The 18,656-nt window shown below is 47.7% G+C and overlaps 1 protein-coding gene across 1 annotated transcript in view; it reads right to left on the bottom strand.

The window, feature by feature from the left end:
- Window positions 1–13,267: 13,267 nt before the first annotated feature.
- SHC2 (SHC adaptor protein 2) overlaps window positions 13,268–18,656 on the bottom strand; it is a 90,770-nt gene continuing 85,381 nt past the window's right edge. Inside the window, exons 11-13 of the mRNA XM_085637678.1 lie at window positions 17,246–17,541; window positions 15,027–15,176; window positions 13,268–14,013 (exon numbers count right to left, since the gene is read on the bottom strand). Coding sequence (XP_085493804.1) covers window positions 15,048–15,176; window positions 17,246–17,541 — 425 coding nt within the window. The 3' untranslated portion in view covers window positions 13,268–14,013; window positions 15,027–15,047. The remainder of the gene's footprint in view (window positions 14,014–15,026; window positions 15,177–17,245; window positions 17,542–18,656) is intronic.

The following is an 18,656-nucleotide window of genomic DNA, read 5'->3' as shown; positions in this document are numbered from 1 at the left end:
AGGATCCAGGTCACCCAACCATCAGACCCCTCAAGTGGCAGGTTTTGGGATGTTTATGTACAGTTCAGGAAAGGGAGTGACTCACCAATTGGTTGGAAAATTACCTAGAGACTGCACATCGATTTTTTTTTATTTTATTGTATTTTACATCCATCAAGCAAGAAACGTTTTGGCAAACCTCTGACCTGCTACCTCTGCAGGCTTTCCAATGTGTCACCTTCTCAGGGCAAACACCTCCCGGATTAGGCTGCAATGCTAAATCATGACATTTCAATTATGTTTCACAATATTGGGTCATTTTTTATTTTCTCCATTCATATTTCAGGATGGGAGATAGAATAATAAATGAGCTGCAGGGACGTCCACAAAACCTTTGCTGCCCTAAGGGTTCGTGTGACCAGATGGCTCCATGTCACCAGGATACCTTTTGTCCATTCCTGGCTTTTACCATACCATTCTTATCAGGTGTGTTGGTCTATTTGGCTTAATTATAACGATCCACACTACAACTCCCAGAATGCATTGATATGTTAAATCAAAACCCAGAACTGGAAACGTTGTGTCCTGGTAACATGGAGTCATCTTGTCACCCAACTGAGGACTCAACCGGAGGCACGAAGAACTTACCAAACCAACCACCATTTTAAACCCAAACTAGGTGGAGCTAACATCTCTCAACCCTCTGACCGAAGACATTGAAAACAGCTGAAACTTTCAGTAACTGTCTGGAAATGCTCTGTTCCGGTGAATAAATATTCAAGTAATTTCAGAATCCACAATTTTTCACTCTGATAAGGTTCTGACTTTATTGCCCCGAGACCCTCACGGGGGACGCAGTCCAGCTCTACAAATCCCGATTGATTGATTGGAAAAGAAAGGTGTGGGAGGGACGTTAAAGGGTATTTCCTTCTCCAGTACCCAGAACGCCTGCCTGAGAGCTAGAGATGAGAGTTTTATGCGGGGGCATCGTGAACTCCTCCTACCCCCCAGCGGGGGTGCAGTTCTTGATGGCATCTTATGTCTTCAGCTCCGCAGACAAAGGCTCATAAAGAATGTGAACGGGTTGAGTGAGTGAAGGGACAGAGGAATGGGTGTGTGAATGAAAGGATGGATGGATGGGTGAAAAGATGGATGTGTGTAAGAATGAATGGATGAGTGAAAGAGAGGGTGGATGGACGAAAGCGTGGCTGGATGGATAGATAAGTAAAATAATGAATGGATGAAGGAGGGTGGATGGATGAAAGGGTGAACGAGTGGATGGATGAAGGAAAGGGTGGATGGATTAATGAATTAGTGAAAAGACGGATGTAAGGATGGATGGGCGAACAAATTAATTGGTGAGTGAAAAGGAGGAAGGATGGATGTAAGAATGAAAGATGATGGATGGATGAAAGGATGAATGAATGGCTGGATGCTGAGAAATGATGGATAGATTAGTAAAAGCATGGATGGGTGGACTCAAAGGGTGGATATATAGACATCATGAAAGGGTGGATAGATGGATGAGCAAAAGGATGGATAAATAGATGTAGGAGTGAAAGGGTGGATACTGGGACGTAGTGAAGCCCCCTAACTTTAGAAGCTACAGCGGGTGGGGTTCTTAATGGGCCTCTTCTGTCTTCAACTTGGCACACAAAAGAGAGTTAGTAAGTGAAAATATGGATGGATGTGTGTGTGAATGAAAGGATGGATGGATGAATAACTTAAAGGATGGATGAGTGAAAAAATAGATGGATGAGTGAAAGAATGGATGGATGGATGAGTGAAACGGAGGGTAAATGGATGAGTAAAAAAATGGATGGATGGATATGTTAGTGAAAGGATAGAAGACAGAGAAAAAGGGAGGGTGGATGATTTGATGGATTGGATGAGTAGAAGGGAGGATGTACCAATGGATGGAGTAAAAAGGTGGATGGATGGAGTGAAAGAGTGGATGGATTGGTGAGCGAAAAGACGGACGAGTGAAAGGATGAATGACTGAAAGAATGGATAGATGAGTGAAAGGGAGGGTGGAGGGATTGATGATTGAATGAAAAGGTGGATGGATGGATGAGTGAATGGAAACCATGTCAAGATGTGTTTGGGTAAGCTAGGATTGTCTGAATTCTGTCTCCAACCAACAGAAGTGACCAAGCAGCTCCCGCGGTCTCATTAAAGATCATTACTGGAATGTTGTCGTTGGCTCAAACATTTCTGCTGTCCCTTTGGGCAGCCTAAAAGACCAGTGCCTGTCTTTTAAATGTGGCTCCTATATTGAAGATGTTATGGACTATGTAAATAGGCCATCGTCTAGGTCTCTTTATTTTAAATTTAGATTGGGGATTCTGTCAACTGCTTCTTTTACCTCCTCTCGGTGGAGAAATTTAAACCGCTCCAATCTTTGTCCTATGGGATGTCGGTCAGTGGAGAATGACTGTTCCTCTCAGGCGCATACACTAAACAGCGTGCATGCTGGACCCTCCCTCTGGGCCGCCTCCTCCGGCTTTAGGATAGGCACCATGCACTGAGAGTTTGCAGGGCAGATACTAGGAGCTGTGTTGTTTACTCGGTTGTACGCTACCTTAATTCTATATGGCATCTCAGAAAAAGAGGTATCAATACCCTACCGCACTATGCACTTTAAGTTGAATTGGACATATGTTCCTTTAAGTCATCTTAAGTGTCTTTTATGCTTTTGTATATGAACAGCTGCTAAAAAACAATGTTTTGCCAGAAGGCCCCATCAAGCTTCTTGCTCATTGGAAATTGAATGCTCGTAAATGCTGCTTGTTGAATTGAAATGTTTTTATTGTGGCATGCTTTTAAACTTATGCTGCTATGTGTACTTTTATGGGTTTAGAATCGAAAAATAAAGTTAAATGTTGAGTGAAAGAAAGGACATATGAGTGAAAGGGAGGGTGGATGGATGGATGAGTGAAAGAACAGATGGATGGGAGAGCGAAAGGGTAAATGGATGATTGGCTGAGTGGTCGGGTGGAACGGATATTGAAAGAATGGATGATTGGATGGCTGAGTGAAAGGATGGGTGGATGAATGATTGAAAAGGAGGATGGATGAATGGAGTGCATGGGTGGAGGGTGAGTGAAAGGGTGGATGGAGAGAACGATAAGTGAAAGGGAAGATAGGTGGATGGATAGATTTGGAGATAGCTGCATCGGTTTGGATATGATTGGACGGACAAAAAGGTTAACGTCTCATAAATGAAAGAATGAATGGATGACAGGATGTAAAGATGAAATTGTGGCTATCAGCAGATGGACGGAAGGATGAATGGGTAGATGCTTCGATGGGAGAGACAGAAGAGCTCTTCTGGGAAGGGTCGTGATGACTTGCTTCTTTGCTTGATGCCATACGAGCTTTGATTTGAAGTGGGGGGAATTTTAATTTTCTGGCTACTCCCTTGGGTTCATGCCATTCTCCCACCTGTAACCCTCCGCCCCCTCCACCCTGTCATGTACTGTGGCATGGGCACCCTGCTGTCTCCGTCTGCCAGCTACAGGAACTGGCCTCCCACCTGCACCAAAGATCTGTATGTGCCCAGCAGGTGCCACCAACCTTCTCAGGGCAGCTGTCTTTAATGGGCAGGAGAGGGCAGTGAGCTGGATGCAGTGCACGCCCAGGGGACTGACTCCTCTGGACAGGATCGAGTGGTAATGAGCTACGTGCAGCTCTGCCCTGAGCCTGGGTGAGTGACTGTCCATGGACAGGGGAGGGCAGTGACCTGACTGCAGCTCTGCCCTGAGCCTAGGTGAGTGACTGTTATGGACAGGGGAGAGAGCAGTGATCTGACTGCAACTGTCACCTGAGCCTAGGTGAGTGACTGTCCATAGACAGGGGAGGGCAGTGATCTGACTGCAACTGTCACCTGAGCCTAGGTGAGTGACTGTCCATAGACAGGGGAGGGCAGTGATCTGACTGCAGCTCTGCCCTGAGCCTGGGTGAGTGACTGTCCATAGACAGGGGAGGGCAGTGATCTGACTGCAGCTCTGCCCTGAGCCTGGGTGAGTGACTGTCCCTGGACAGGGGAGGGCAGTGATCTGACTGCAGCTCAGCCCTGGGCCTGGGTGAGTGACTGTCCATGGACAGGGGAGGGCAGTGATCTGACTGCAGCTCTGCCCTGAGCCTGGGTGAGTGACTGTCCCTGGACAGGGGAGGGCAGTGATCTGACTGCAGCTCTGCCCTGAGCCTGGGTGAGTGACTGTCCATGGACAGGGGAGGGCAGTGATCTGACTGCAGCTCTGCCCTGAGCCTGGGTGAGTGACTGTCCCTGGACAGGGGAGGGCAGTGATCTGACTGCAGCTCTGCCCTGAGCCTGGGTGAGTGACTGTCCATGGACAGGGGAGGGCAGTGATCTGACTGCAGCTCTGCCCTGAGCCTGGGTGAGTGACTGTCCATGGACTGTGAAGTGAGGTGGCTGCAGCTCTCTTAGGCCGGGGTCACTGGCTCTTTAAACTGAGGGGTCGGGCTGGCAAGTGGATGAACTTTCACCTGACAGCATTCGATGAGCTGCCCTTTAAATACAGCAATCATTTTCCCTGCAGCAGCGGTGAGGATGCGCCCAGCAGGCCTCGAGGCGCTTTTGGAAGCTCGGTTTGCTCGATCTTCCAAGCTCTGCTCCCAGCCCCACCGCAGAGAGCAAGAGAAGGAGGGGGAGGGGCGGCCCGATGGCTTTGAAGTGCTGCAGAAGACTCAACATTTTAAGAGAATGTTTCACTTACTTGTTTTGTCATCAGCCACTTGGAAGTGCAAAGACTCACAACTGCTGTCCCTGGGAGGGGAGAAGACTGGACCTTCCTGAGGCCCTTTCACAGCTCTTCTGTTTTTAGATGGGGCGAGTAGGACAAAAGCACCAGGTTGTGGCGCCCGCCTTGTATTTCATGTCATCATAAAGAGAAGCAGGAACTGCACGTAGATCCCTCGCTGCTCTGTTCACACTTCCGATCTCTCTCTCTCTCTCTCTCTCTCTCTCTCTCTCTCTCTCTCTCTCTCTCCCTCTCTCTCTCTTTAGCAAGACAATTCTGGGTTTGTCAGATGTTTATATATTGTATGTCTTATTTCTTTTTCTGCTGGTAGGTTGCTTCAGGTGAATAATAAAATTAAGCATTCTAGAGGTCATGACCTCTAATCCAGAGCCAAGGTCTAGAACTGGCACCCTGGCAAGGAACCAGCCTTCCAACCCCTCTTTCTTGAGTGGGTCAACTGGATGCCATAGGCGGGTAATCTCGTGTTAGTAGTGACTTCACAAGCACCCAAAGACACCGATCACGTCAGAGTGAGTACAGTAACCAAAAGATGAGACAAGAATCTGATTGAAGATGGACCACCTCCTGCCAGGCTCTCTAGGCCCATCTATCTGCCCTGCTATAGCGCTTTGACACCTGTGGGTTTTAGTGCGCTCTATAAATCCTATCTTCTGCTATCCTATCATTTCCATGCGCTTCATCCACCTCGCGTGGTCGATGCCACCACAAGTCACAAGACGCAGCGGCGGCGCAAAGCCAGTGCCATGCTGTGGGCTATTTACAACGTGTCGCATCTAGGGAGATGCGTCACGTTTTAAAGCCCTGCACCACATGTGGACGTTCCTGCACAGGGGGGGCGTTCCGTGCAGGAACGCCTCCGAAAAGTGGCTGAGTGAAATCTACAAGATTTCACTCAGTCACTTTTACGGCCATGCTGCGTCAAAACCCTGCGCCTGCTTGAAGCAGGCGTAAGGATTGACGCAGCATGTTAGGGATAGGGGCCCCCCGAGCCTTGCTGGAGCTGCATCGTGCTTGCGGTGCAACTCCAGCAATGCGTCGCCTTTCCGCGGGGGGGGATGCAACACACATCTACCCATCTGTGCACCACGGTGCGCCGCATTGTAACTGCGGCGCATCAGTGGTGGCGCACGGATGGGCAGATGCATCGCAAGTCTTCTGGCGCATCCCTGCTGATTAGCAGAGATGCGCCAGAAGTAGTAAATCTACCCCTGGGTGTGGGAAAATGAATCAAAATACTATCTGGCACTCTGTTGTCAAAGCCTATACGAATAAGGGTCCAGCTGGGAACCTGTGGACACTGGCCCTTCGTTACAGGTCCAATGATGTAAAACTTTCAGGGCACAGGGACTCTGGGACAGGTTTACAATGATACTGGTTGCAAACGGGGGTCACAAAGTACGACTTGTCTTTTTGCGACCAGTATCTTTTTTTGGGAACTGATCTCTGTACTAATAGGTCAGTTCGCAAGACACCGAATCATACTGGGTCCCTGACCGACCGTCCTAATGAATATTAATTAGGCAGATCTCCGTTTGCTAGCCACTGTGATGGGCTACATTCACAGGGGCGATGGTCTGTAGGGGTCAGCAGACCCCACCCCTGTGATTCTTTCACACAATGAAGACCTTTGTTGTTACAGCCGACCAATCTGAGGAAAGGAAATGGACTGCTCGAAAAATAAATTTTTCATTTTTGAAAAATAACAGCAAGAGTTGTCAGTGGTCCCGTGGGCCACTGCCTACTCACCTTGAAGGTGACACTACAATTTGTGAAGGGGACCCCTTCCCCTTCGGCGAACGAGTGACAACCCCATCTTGGGAGTCCATAACGTATCAATGGTGGGCACTAACCACTGATAGATAAAGATCCAAATCGCAATGTGGAAGTGATGCCCCAAACATGCCCCCTCCAAGCTTCAATTCAGTACCCATGCATAAGGATAATGTTACTTACCCAGTAAAAATCTGTTCTTGGCATGTAGAGCTGTAGATTCACATGATTTGCATACTCCTGCCATCCAGTGTTGGGTCCGGATGTTTGCAAGTTGTTTTTCTACGAAGAAGTCTTATCCAGTCATGAGATAGGCGACTCCTCCTTTCGGTGATAGTGCACATGGGCATCGACTCCATTGTTAGATTGTGTTCCCACAGAGGATGAGAATGGAGTTAAGAAGTAAAGAATAGAGATGTCCATGCATATGCATATAGAGTAAGAGAGAGAACAGCAACAGATACAGGTACCCGGGGAGGCGGATGGGCGCATGTGAATCTACAGCTCTACATGCCAAGAACAGATGCTTACTGGGCAAGTAGCATTATCCGTTTGAGGCATGTGAACTGTAGATCACATGCTTTGCGTAGACTATACAGCAGTATTCTCCCAAAGCGGTGGCTAACCTGTAGCTGTTGGAGTGGTCTGAGAGAGTGTTCTAAGTACTGCCTGGCCTACATTAGCTTGTTGCCTTGCTAACACATCTACACAATAGTGCTTGGTGAATGTGTGCGGTGTAGACCATGTTGCAGCTTTACAAATGTCAACTATGGGGATGTTTTCTAAGAAAGCCATAGTAGCCCCAATTTTGCAAGTGGAATGCGCTCTGGGGGGTATTGTTAATGTTCTTTTTGCTTTTGCATAACAGGTCTGAATGCATTTGACAATCCATCTTGCAACACCTGACTTGGATATGGGATTGCCCTTGTGTGGTGATGCAAAAGCAACAAACATTTTTTTAGTATTCCAAAATGATTTATCTTCTTTCAATGTAATATAAAAGGGCTCTTCGAACATCTGAGGTGTGTAGAGCTCGTTATACCGGTAATTCAAGCGACTGATTGATGTGAAAGGCAGAAACTACCTTAGGTAGAAACTTGGGGTTAGTACGAAGAACCACTTTGCCTCTGTGAAGTTGGAAAAAAGGTTCTTCTATGGTTAGTGCCTGAAGTTCACCCACTCTCCTCAGTGAAGTTTTTGCAATGAGGAAAGCGGTTTTCCAGGAGAGAAACTGTAGTTCACATTTATGCACGGGTTCAAAAGGCGGGCCCATTTATCGTGCGAGGACTATGTTAAGATTCCATACTGGTGCAGGGGGAAGTCTTGGTGTTATAACTCTTTTAAGTCCTTCCATGAAAACTCTGATGACTGGCACTCTAAAAAGAGATAAGGGTTGCCTATTTTGTAGGTATGCAGCTTTTGCAGCGACATGTAGTCAGATAGAGGTGTAAGCTAACCCCGACTGCTGCAACTGTAACCAATAACAAATGGTATTTTGTATTGAAGCATCAAGAGGATGGATGTTATTATTGCAGTAGATAACAAAACGTTTCCATTTAGCTGCGTAGCAGGCTCTTGTGGTAAGCCTTCTGGCGTCTCTAATGATGTCTGGTGGGAGATTTAGATAACCAAACTCTATGGTTTCAGGAGCCAGATCGCGAGGCTCAGTTGCTTGGAATCTGGGTGTCTGATTTCTCCACGGCTCTGTGTGAGGAGACTGGATGTGAGGTGCAGTTTTTGATGTGAAACTAGTGACCGCTCCAACCGGGTTGTAAACAAAAGTTGACGGGCCACTGTGGGAGCTACTAGGATCAGTGTGAGGGATGTTTGTCTGAGCTTCCGAACCACTAATGGAATGAGTGGGAGAGGTAGAAAAGAGTAAGCAAACATCCCTGACCAGCTCATCCATAGTGCATTGCCTTTGGAGAGTGGGTACGTGGAGGCGAAGTTTGGGCATTTTGCGTTTTGGTGTGTGGCAAAAAGCAGGGGTGGGCAAAATTTGCGTAGTCGCGCTACGCAAAGCTCCGCAAAACGGTAAAAAATCTCCACGAGCGCGCAGAGTTCCGCGAACATGCGGAATTGCTTGCTCCACCCGTTCCCGATGCTTTTTTCCTGTTCTCGAATGCTGTTTGCGTGTTCAGGGGGAAATAGCTCACGAGCACGCATTTTGAAAGTGCGAACAAGAAAAGAATTCTGCGAAGCTGCGGATCGCGGCATTTTTGGCAATTCCACGTTCTCCGCAGAACGGGAAATTACCAAAACTCCGCGAAGGGAATGGAATTTCCCGCCCAGGCCTAGCAAAAAGATGTATTTGAGGCACTCCCCATCTTTGAAAGTATGGGAAGAGAACCTGAGGGTGAAGTTTCCAATTGTGGATTTGCTCTCTCTGTCTGCTGAGAAGATGGCAATCTGATTGTTTACTCCTGGAAGGTGTTCTGCTAGGAGATAGATTTTGTGGTGAATGGCCCACTTCTAAATAGCGCGACAGTTTGAGAGAGTGTGCCCCTCCCTGTTTTTGTATATAATGCGCAGCTGTCATGTTGTCGGTATGGACTAGGACAGCTCGAGTCTGCAATGCTTTGAGTGCTAGAAACACCGCTAGGAGCTCTAGATGATTCATGTGGAGAGTTTTTTGCTGTTGACTCCACAGGCCTTGCACTGTGTGATGTTGAAGATGAGCCCCCCAACCAGTGAGGGACGCGTCTGCTGTTAGCATTGTCTATGGAACTGGGTCTATCAAGGGCCGTCCATTTGATACATTTTGTGGGTTCCACCACTGCAGAGAGTGATGAGTACGGCCGTTCACCAACAGTGGCTAAAAGACCCTGCGATTGGTTCCACTGACTTGCTAAGCATTCCTAGAGGGGACGCATGTGAAGCCTGGCATGGGGAACAATCATGATGCAAGATACCATCATTCCCAGCAGCTGCATATGCACTCAAGCTGGTAGTGGGTGAGTGCGCTGAAACTGGAGAACCAGAGCCTGAATATTGCAAATTCTGGCTGCATTGGGGAAGGCTAGAGCCCTTTGAGTATCTAAAGTGGCTCCTAGATAGTTTTGAGTGTTGGAAGATGCTATTTCAACACATTGACCGTGAACCCCAGTTGGTGCAGTAACTGCAGTGTCCTGTGAGTGTGTTGGAGACACCTTGGATACGTACTGGCTTTGATGAGCCAGTCGCCCAAGTAGGGGAAGACATGAATGTGCTGTCTTCTCAGGTGAGCAGCGACCACTGCCAGACAATCTGTGAAGACTCTGGGGGCCTGTGGTGACTCCGAAGGGGAGTACCTTGAACTGGTAAAGATGCCCCGCTAACACAAATCTGAGAAATCTGCGATGAGCGGGATGTATTGGAATGTGGAAGTAGGCGCCCTTCAAGTCTAGAGTAAACAGAAAGTCGCCCTGTTGCAGGAGTGGGAGCACTTGTTGAAGTGTTACCATGTGAACATGTTCTGACTGAAGGTAAAGATTTAATTCTCTGAGGTCCAAGAACGGTCTGAGAGAACTGTCCTTTTTGGGTATGAGAAAGTAAAAGGAGTATACGCCCGACCCGTGGTATTGTAGTGGTACAGGTTCTACAGTCCCTTTTAAAGGGAGAGACTGAACCTCTTGTTTTAGGAGGTGTAAGTGATCCGGTGACAGTTTGTGTGAGCGTGGAGGAATGTTTGGAGGATTGTTTGTGAACTCTAGGCAATAACCAGAACGGATAATTTCCAGCACCCATTTGTCTGTAGTTATGGACTGCCAGAGGGGTAGGAAATGTGAAAGACGCCCTCCTGACAGGTGTTAAATGGTCGGGAGGGAAGTGTAGGGAAGTCATTGTTTGGTGTTGGAGGGGGAGGCGCATGTATTTGAGCCTCTACCTCTACCCTTGCCATTGTTGCCTCTGTAACCCCCTCTGAAGTAACCCTTCGAGGCAGAGGGTTGATTGTTGCCTTTATCATGGTGGTGGTGGTATCTGAGGAGGTATTCTTGGACCCTCCGCGGTAGAAGGAGCGCTGAAAGGAACCACGTTCTGGGGTTAATTGAAGGGCTCCCATAGATTTGGCCACTTCTGTGTCCTTCTTCATTTTTTCTAATGAGGAATCTACCACAGGACCAAAGAGGTGTTCCTTGTCGAATGGTGTGTTCAGGATAGAAGTCTGAACCGCTGGTTTGAATTCTGAAATTCGTAGCCAGGCAAGCCTTCTTAAAAGGACGCTGGTATTCACAGCGGTGGCCGCAGAGTCTGCAGCATCTAGGGCGCACCTGATAGAATTATTGGAAATGAGCTGTCCCTCCGCACTAAGTCTTGCGCTTTGGACTTGTGCTCAACAGGTAGAAATTGGAACAACTGCTCCATCTCATCCCAATGCGCCCTGTCGTACCAAGCTAACAGTGCTTGTGTATTGGAGATGCATCAAATGTCCGCAGCCTGGGAGGCTACCCTTTTCCCTGAAGCGTCTGGAAGCTTGAATTCTTTGTCTGGGGGTGGAACATCTCCCGTTGTTTGTGAATTGGTCCTTTTGCATGCATTGGAAAGTACCTGGGAACCCATTGGTAGCTGGCTCTGTGTGCTGCATCTGATCAGGCCGGCTTATATTTCGTGTCTACCCTAGAGGTGAGGATACGCGCCCTACCTGGATCATTAAAAATAACATCCACGTGTCTAATCATACCCTTGAGCATGGGGAGTGTGTGCGAGGACTTTTGCGTACTACTAAGAGTCTCGACCAGGAAATCCTCTTCCAGGGAGTCCTTATGCAGCTGAACCCCATGATAGTTAGCAGCTCTTCCCAACAGTTCTATGTATCCTACACTGTCGTCTGGTGGAGAAGGCTTGGTAGCGTACAGATCAGGGTAATTCCCTGTGGAGGAATTGGTGTTGTAATCTGTCCAAGGGTCTGTGGGTGTTGGTTCATTATCCCCAAGCCCATCCCCATCCCCATCATCCTAAACTTCAGGTGTATGTGTTGGTGCTCAGTAGAAATTAGTAAAGGTTGAAACTGAGGAGAAGGAGGTGATGGAAGAGGAGAAGGATTAGTACCAACATTTTTCCTTCTTAAAGGAATGTGATAGACCTCTTCTGTCTCAGGTTTGTGTTTATTGTTAGTTTTGTGGAAATATGTCCAGTTATTGGGTGAATATATAGCTCTCGATATTTCGGGTCCGGTTTGGGTGTTGGTGCATCGAAATGTTGCTCTTTGAATGGAATCGGCAAATGCTTTTGTTTTGGTGCCGAAGGTTTCGGTGCTGGGGCTTTGGATGCCGAGGTTTTCGGATCCAAAGACTTTTTTGGCATCGAAGGGGGTGGGGGAGAGCCTGACTTCGATTTCGATGCCAAAGGTTTCGGCTCGGTGCCAGTTTCCGAACGGCTCTGTTGGGAGACGGAAGGCTTTTGGGTATGTTTCGGGGCCGAGCCGGATGGCAGGGCGTCGGAAACATAGTCTCTGTGCTGTCTGTGGCCCGGAGGTGGGGGTTAGAATCTTCTTCTTGGGCTGAGGTGGACTTTGGGGCAAGGGAGGATCTGTACTCACGGTACGCTGCCCTTGCGGGATGTCTTCGTCCCCCTAGGAGCCGTAGTCAGAGATAGAGATTGGGTCTTCTTCTTCTTTGGCTCCCATGGCGTCTCTGGCCTCTTGTTCCGAATCTTCTCCGAAGAGGTCGAGAGTGGAACTTGTGTGTTGACTCTGCATGTCGAAGCGTCAAGTCCGACAGTCGCGAAATGTTTTCTTCAATCGGAAAGCCTTACATGCATCGCAGTCCTGTTTGCTGTGCTCCAGAGACAAGCACAGGTTGCACACTTGGTGTGAGTCGGTGCGCGGAAACATTGCGTGGCACCGAGGGCAGAATTTAAATGGAGTCCGTTCCATCTTCTGCGAGGCGGACTAACATGCGTAGGCCCAAGGACCTTCCACGAGCTACCCGATTGAAAGAAGGTTTTTGCAGTAAATACGATACGCAGAGAATGGGATTACGCAAGGTCGAGTGTCTAGCGCACTGACGGAAACCGGAGAAATTGTGTCGAACCTGAGCGCAGCAATTCACGTCCGAACCCGGTGGCGGAAAAAATCAATTTAACAATGAAGTTGATGCCCATGCGCACTATCAACAAAAGGAGGAGTCACCTACCTCGTGACTGGAAAGAATTCTTCGAAGAAAAACAACTTGCAAACATCCGGACCCAACACTAGATGTCAGGAGTATGCAATCATGTGACGGTAAACCTGCGCCGACTCTTAAAGTCAGTTTTGTATGTTAAGAATAACTTGTTCACGATTGTAATCTCTCCTGATTTTGTGCATCAAAGTGTTAGCAAACACTCCAGTTTTGTGATGGTGATTATTTGTGACTGCTATAAAAGTTAGTGCATATATTTCTGTCAGTCTCTGGACTCTTGAATCCTCAGTCACAAAGCCTTCATGCTGCCTGCACAACCCTAGAGGGTTCTGTCAAATCCCCTTCAAGTAGAGCTATGGTGCTTGGATACCATTGAGTCCTTGACAAGAAGGCCACTGTGATCTTTTCTGCGGGACTAGATGAAAGCAACAACAGACAGAGTTACATCTCACCACCCCCCTGGAACTGGCACCAGGGCGATAAACCACGAGGAGTCCTCAACTCTGCCTGGCAGAAACACCACCTGGCTAGGAAATCTCTCAGTGGACCCTTTCACTCTTATGAGGGGGAAAAATTTAATAAAACAGGTTAGCGAAATCCAAAAGCAGTGACTCCAGGCAAAATCTTTTTGTTCCGTTTTGTTTATTAAAAAAAAGGAGAACAAGGCAGAAAAGACATCATGTGTCTTTAGTGATCCCGCTCTAGATGAAAAATATTACACAGCTCATCCCGGCCCCATCCCCTTCCTTTTGCCTCGCCCGAGAACCTCCTCAGAAGACATTGCCACCATAAAGCAGGAGTTTAGAACCAGTTCTCCCTCTGCAGCAGTGAGGGGCTTCAGATATTCGGCAGTCTTTGAAAAGCAAGATATTGTGATTTGCTCCCTCTCTGTCAGTCCCATATGGAACTAAGTCCTCAGTTTTACAAGTCGCCGGTGCCATAGTCCATTCCAATATCCTATGCAGTTTTCATGCCTGCTCATTAATAAGAAAAGCAGGACTACAGTTCCCAGAATGCACTTTGATACCTGAGTTCAAAAGCCAGAATCATACACTCGCTTTCAGCAGAATTGCTTGTGTGCTTCACAAGTCCATTAAGGAAGGGTTGGTTAGAGGAAGAGGGTCCTGCCCACCGCTGCACTAAGGCGGGGTCCACAGATGCGCTGGACGGGCACCTCTCACCAGAGCAGGCAGCATGGTGAGCTGGGTAGAAGGGTTTCAGGAAGGGTGCTCCGTCTTCCCAGCCTCTTCTGGCTACCTTCTGCTCCTTCTGGGAGTCCCACCAGTCCTGTGTGGTGTGTCACTGGAGCCAGTCCAGGTCGCTCCCTTTCAGAATACTTCCCCCGAGAAGCAGTTCAGATCCGCTCCGCAGTCGGCACTCTGAGGGCGAGAAAAGAATAAACAGCATTGCTGGGGATCAGGCCACACAAGCTAACCTATGAGCCCTGGCACCTGCGGGATGGTAACAGTCTTGCCCATTTATGCAACTTTCCCCCATAGTTGGCAACATCACCTCTGTGCTTTCAAATAAGAACTTTTTTGTTTTCAAATTTCTTTGACATACACTCTCTCTCTCTCTTTTCTCTCTCTGTGACACATCTGGATATCCTTTCTGGAGCTAGTATTTTTAAATTGCTGCATGTGGTTCCTTGCAGCCCAACCTGTCTTTGCTTTATCTCGGTGGTAGAGTCTCTTGATTCTGACTAGGTTCTGTTGTAGTGGCTGTAGTGTACCTGAACTCAGCTGCTCAAGCTGTGCCTCAACCATGAGGCTCAACAAGGCCAACACATGATGATGCTGGCACGGGGTCCCATTCAGAGGGAGCGTGGTCTTTTAGATCTACTAGATTTACTGGACTGGGCTTTTAGGAACAGGCTCAAGACTGATTTGCATACGTTTGATTCCTGTCTGCAAGAGCCCAGATGAGCTAAAAATGATGGAATAGTATGTACATAGAGCAATAATTAGTAGTTAAGAATAAATAAAGAATTTCCATCCATCACTTTTTCTTTTTCCCGTACTTTGAGATAAGTCTGTCATCTAAGGAGCTGTATGTCAGACCACAGTACACAGAAATAGTTTGACATAACTATTGAAGCCTAAATGTAGTTTACAAAAATATCACCCCAACGGCTGCAGGATTTCTGTTATTAAGGAATGGGCTGATATTTTTACAGACTATATTTACATTGTTTGACTTATGCCTGGCAATATTCTGACAACAATATTCTGGTTTACAAGTTTCTCAAAATGTGTCTAGCCGCTACCTTCTCGCTCACCCAAACCATGCCACCTTTCACCTCATACCTGATTCTCATCCAGCGTCCTGCCCCAGCCCTGCTCCAGTTGACCATTACCCTTCAGCCTATTTATAAGCCCGCCTCTTGGCTCACCCGTTGACGCCTCCCTGCTCCTCAGGGCCGCCTCTTCACCACCTGCCTCAGGTGGAGCTCGCTCTCCGCCGCCACGATCGGCTGCTCGTTCTGCAGGTGATAGTTTATCAGGTGGCTGATACTCTCAAACAGAACATCCTTCGTCCTCACCTGGAAGCAATGCAGAGGCCATGGTCAGAAGGCTGGGCGGCAGAATAGTGTCTACAGATATACTGCGTGACCGAAATATTCCCACCTAAATAAAGTTTGAAAAATGTTTACCCACTGTGACTAGATTTTCTGTCAGCTCCGATGGAACAATATTTTTGTAAACAATATTTAGGACACAATTTTTGGGCCGGGCGATATTCTGACAATGGTACTCTGGTGCCATAAAGATCAGAGGTAGAGGACAGCAACACTGCAGGGCAGCCGGGAATAGTACTAAATAGGACAGTGATAGAAGGAAGAGCAGAGTGTGCCCTGCTGCACAGCGTGGCAGAGAAGCGCCACAGCACCACAAATTAAGACTCGTACAGATGATAGCTTGCAGCAAAACATGCCTGCAGGTCAGATGCAAATTGGCATGCATAGAATTGGGGCGCGGGGTCAATACATCAATGGTGGGGGTCACTGAAACACCCTTCTGTGGGTCAGTGGATCCCTGGGCAGAAGTCACTGGACCGCAGGAGAGGAGCCGACTAATCACTACATGGGGTTAATGGATCATTGGGAAGGTTTCAGTGGATCACTTAGTTGGTCAATGGAACACTGGACACGGGGCAACAAACCACAGGGTAGGGGTAAGTTAAATATGTGGCAAAGGGCATTGGAATGGCTGGACTGAGCTCAATGGCGCTCGGGCAGGGAGTCAATGACTGACAGCGCAGGGCCAGTGCTTCATTAGGGAGTGATCAATAAATCAAGGGATGGGAGCTCATGTGCCACTGCGCGGGGACAGTGCCGATGGGTCACTTGACAGCTGTTGATAAACCCCTTACTCAGAGTCAATAGATCATGTGGCAGATGTCAATAAACCAGAAGGTTGTGGTAAATGAATAACAGGTCAGTGACTTCACAAACAGAATCTTACCGACTCTCCTGACGAAGGGAACCGTAAATGGCGCAGGGGCTGTTCGGTTGCGCTTTATTGAGAAGTGTTGGGTTGCGATCAGTTGACTTGGAACAGATTATTTTCATTGGGTTGTGCTGCATCGATTCCTGTGGATTTGGTTGGCTTGGAGTGGGTGGGGTTTGACTGGGCTGTGCTTCAAGGTGTTTGGGATTCAGTTAGTTTGAAGCAGATTGTGGCTTTATTGGATTGTGCTACATTGAATAGTGGTTTCTTCAGTTCGATTGGATTGTCCTGGAGTGATAGGGGTTGTATTGGGATGTGATACATTGAGAAGAGTTTAGGGTCCAACTGGGGTGGCTTATAGTGGATGGTGCTTTACTGGGTTTTTCTGCAGTGAGAGTAGCACTTGACTCATTTGCGTTCAGTTGGCTTGGAGTGGGCTAACGTTATTTGGTTTGTGCTCCATTGAATAGTGTTGTCTTGGGTTGTAAATGGCTGTGTTGGAGTGGATGGGGTTTATTGGGTTGTGCTGCTTTGAAGAGCATTGGGTTCAGTTGGGTTGGGCTGTAGCAGATTAGGGGTTTATTGGATTGTGCTGTAAAAACTGTTGGCTTCAGTTGTGTTGGGTTGTCTTGGGATGGATTCATTTCATTGGGTTGGGCTGCACTGAGGAGCTTGGCAAGGGTTGGCGTTGTTTGGGTTGGCTTGGCTAGGGTTGGCATGGCTATGGCTGGCGAGGCGAGGGTTGGCATGTTTGGGTTGGCTTGGCTAGGGTTGGGTTGGCTTGGCTTGGCAAGCGTTGGCATGGCGAGGGTTGGCTTAGGGTGGAAGCGCATTTATTGGTTAACAGGTTTTAAATGCCCATTATATTGTCAAACTCACTGCTCACTATGCTACATTCTTTGAGAGATCCATAAAAATGCTGAATACAAGGATCTCATGGTGGGGCTCGCAGTGACCAAGACTGGATCATTTTATCAAAACTGCTAGCTGCGTTGCAACATTTCTACTGGGCAACAAGTCAAGGATTTACTTTTCTAGGAGCACACCCGGGCTCTTTAAACCTGTCCATGCTGATGGTTAGGGGCCCAAGCTCCTCCTTTGAAGAAGCTTGATCTGGAAGTATTGGGTTTGCGAAGCGATGAGTGTCTTAAACGGAGCTTACCACTCCTTCGGGGTCCACAAGCAGGAGATGCTTGGGTTGGCCGATGTGCATCCCCGTCAGGACGTACTGCCCAGGGTTGGTGATGCTATCCCTCACCAGGAAGTCCCCATCCATCTGTAAGAGCTTCTCTGCCTCTCGCCGGCTCATCTTCCCGTGATACCATGGCTCTCGCCTCAGCTGCTCTTCTGTTGGTGCGACGGGTGCCTTCCTAGTGGGCGGGCTGGGCCACTGGTCCCCAGTGGGTGGGCTCCCAACTACAACAGATTCATGGAGTTTCAAGGCATCTTCAAAGGGCCCTGGAAAAACAAATATCTATGGAGACACCTCTTTGGAACTGGCACACACTCAGCACCCCAAGCCCTGCCTGGGCTCTTAAAACAAGGAGGTACCATCTACCCATGGCTTGGCTTCGGAGTTTAGCAGTGTTGCGATTAATACTACTGTCTTTCATTTTCATCCTTGGGTAGAATGTTACACTACTCAGCCCCTTTAAAGAACCCCAAACATCAGCTTCTTCTTGACTATTCCTACCAGCTGTTCCGTAATACGTCACCCCTCCCCATCCCCAACCAAAAGTAACCGCCTCTATCTACATCATTTCTTACAAGATTAACCTGTACTTTATTAGTTTGTCTCCCTCTATTTTTGCCTGGCTCAATTGTGTGTACTTGTTAGCCTCATTCTGTGTTAGTTTGTCTTCTTCTGTGTTTGTGTACATCTTTCTGTGTTAGTTTGTCTCCTTCTATGTTTGTGCACCTCCTTCTGTATTAGTTTGTCTCCTATGTTTGTGTGCCTCCTTCTGTATTAGTTTGTCTCCTATGTTTGTGTGCCTCCTTCTGTCTTAGTTTTTCTCCTTCTATGTTTGTGTGCCTCCTTCTGTCTTAGTTTGTCTCCTTCTGTGTTTATGTACCTCCTTCTGTATTAGTTTATCTCCTTCTGTGTTTGTGCTCCTCCTTCTGTCTTAGTTTGTCTCCTTCTGTTTGTGTGCCTCCTTCTATCTTAGTTTGTCTCCTTCAATGTCTGTGTGCCTCCTTCTGTATTAGTTTGTCATCTATGTTTGTGTGCCTCCTTCTGTCTTAGTTTGTCTCCTTCTATGTTTGTGTGCCTCCTTCTGTCTTAGTTTGTCTCCTTCTGTGTTTATGAGCCTCCTTCTGTATTAGTTTATCTCCTTCTGTGTTTGTGCTCCTCCTTCTGTATTAGTTTGTCTCCTATGTTTGTGCTCCTCCTTCTGTCTTAGTTTGCCTCCTTCTATGTATGTGTGCCTCCTTCTGTATTAGTTTATCTCCTTCTATGTTTCTGCGCCTCCTTCTGTATTAGTTTGTCTCCTTTTATGTCTGTGTGCCTCCTTCTGTATTAGTTTGTCTCCTATGTTTGTGCGCATCCTTCGGTATTAGTTTGCCTCCCTCTGTGT

The sequence above is a fragment of the Triturus cristatus genome, chromosome 12, assembly GCF_964204655.1.
Source record: "Triturus cristatus chromosome 12, aTriCri1.1, whole genome shotgun sequence".
Classification (NCBI taxonomy): Eukaryota; Metazoa; Chordata; class Amphibia; order Caudata; family Salamandridae; genus Triturus; species Triturus cristatus.
This window is presented reverse-complemented; position numbering and strand designations above follow the sequence as displayed.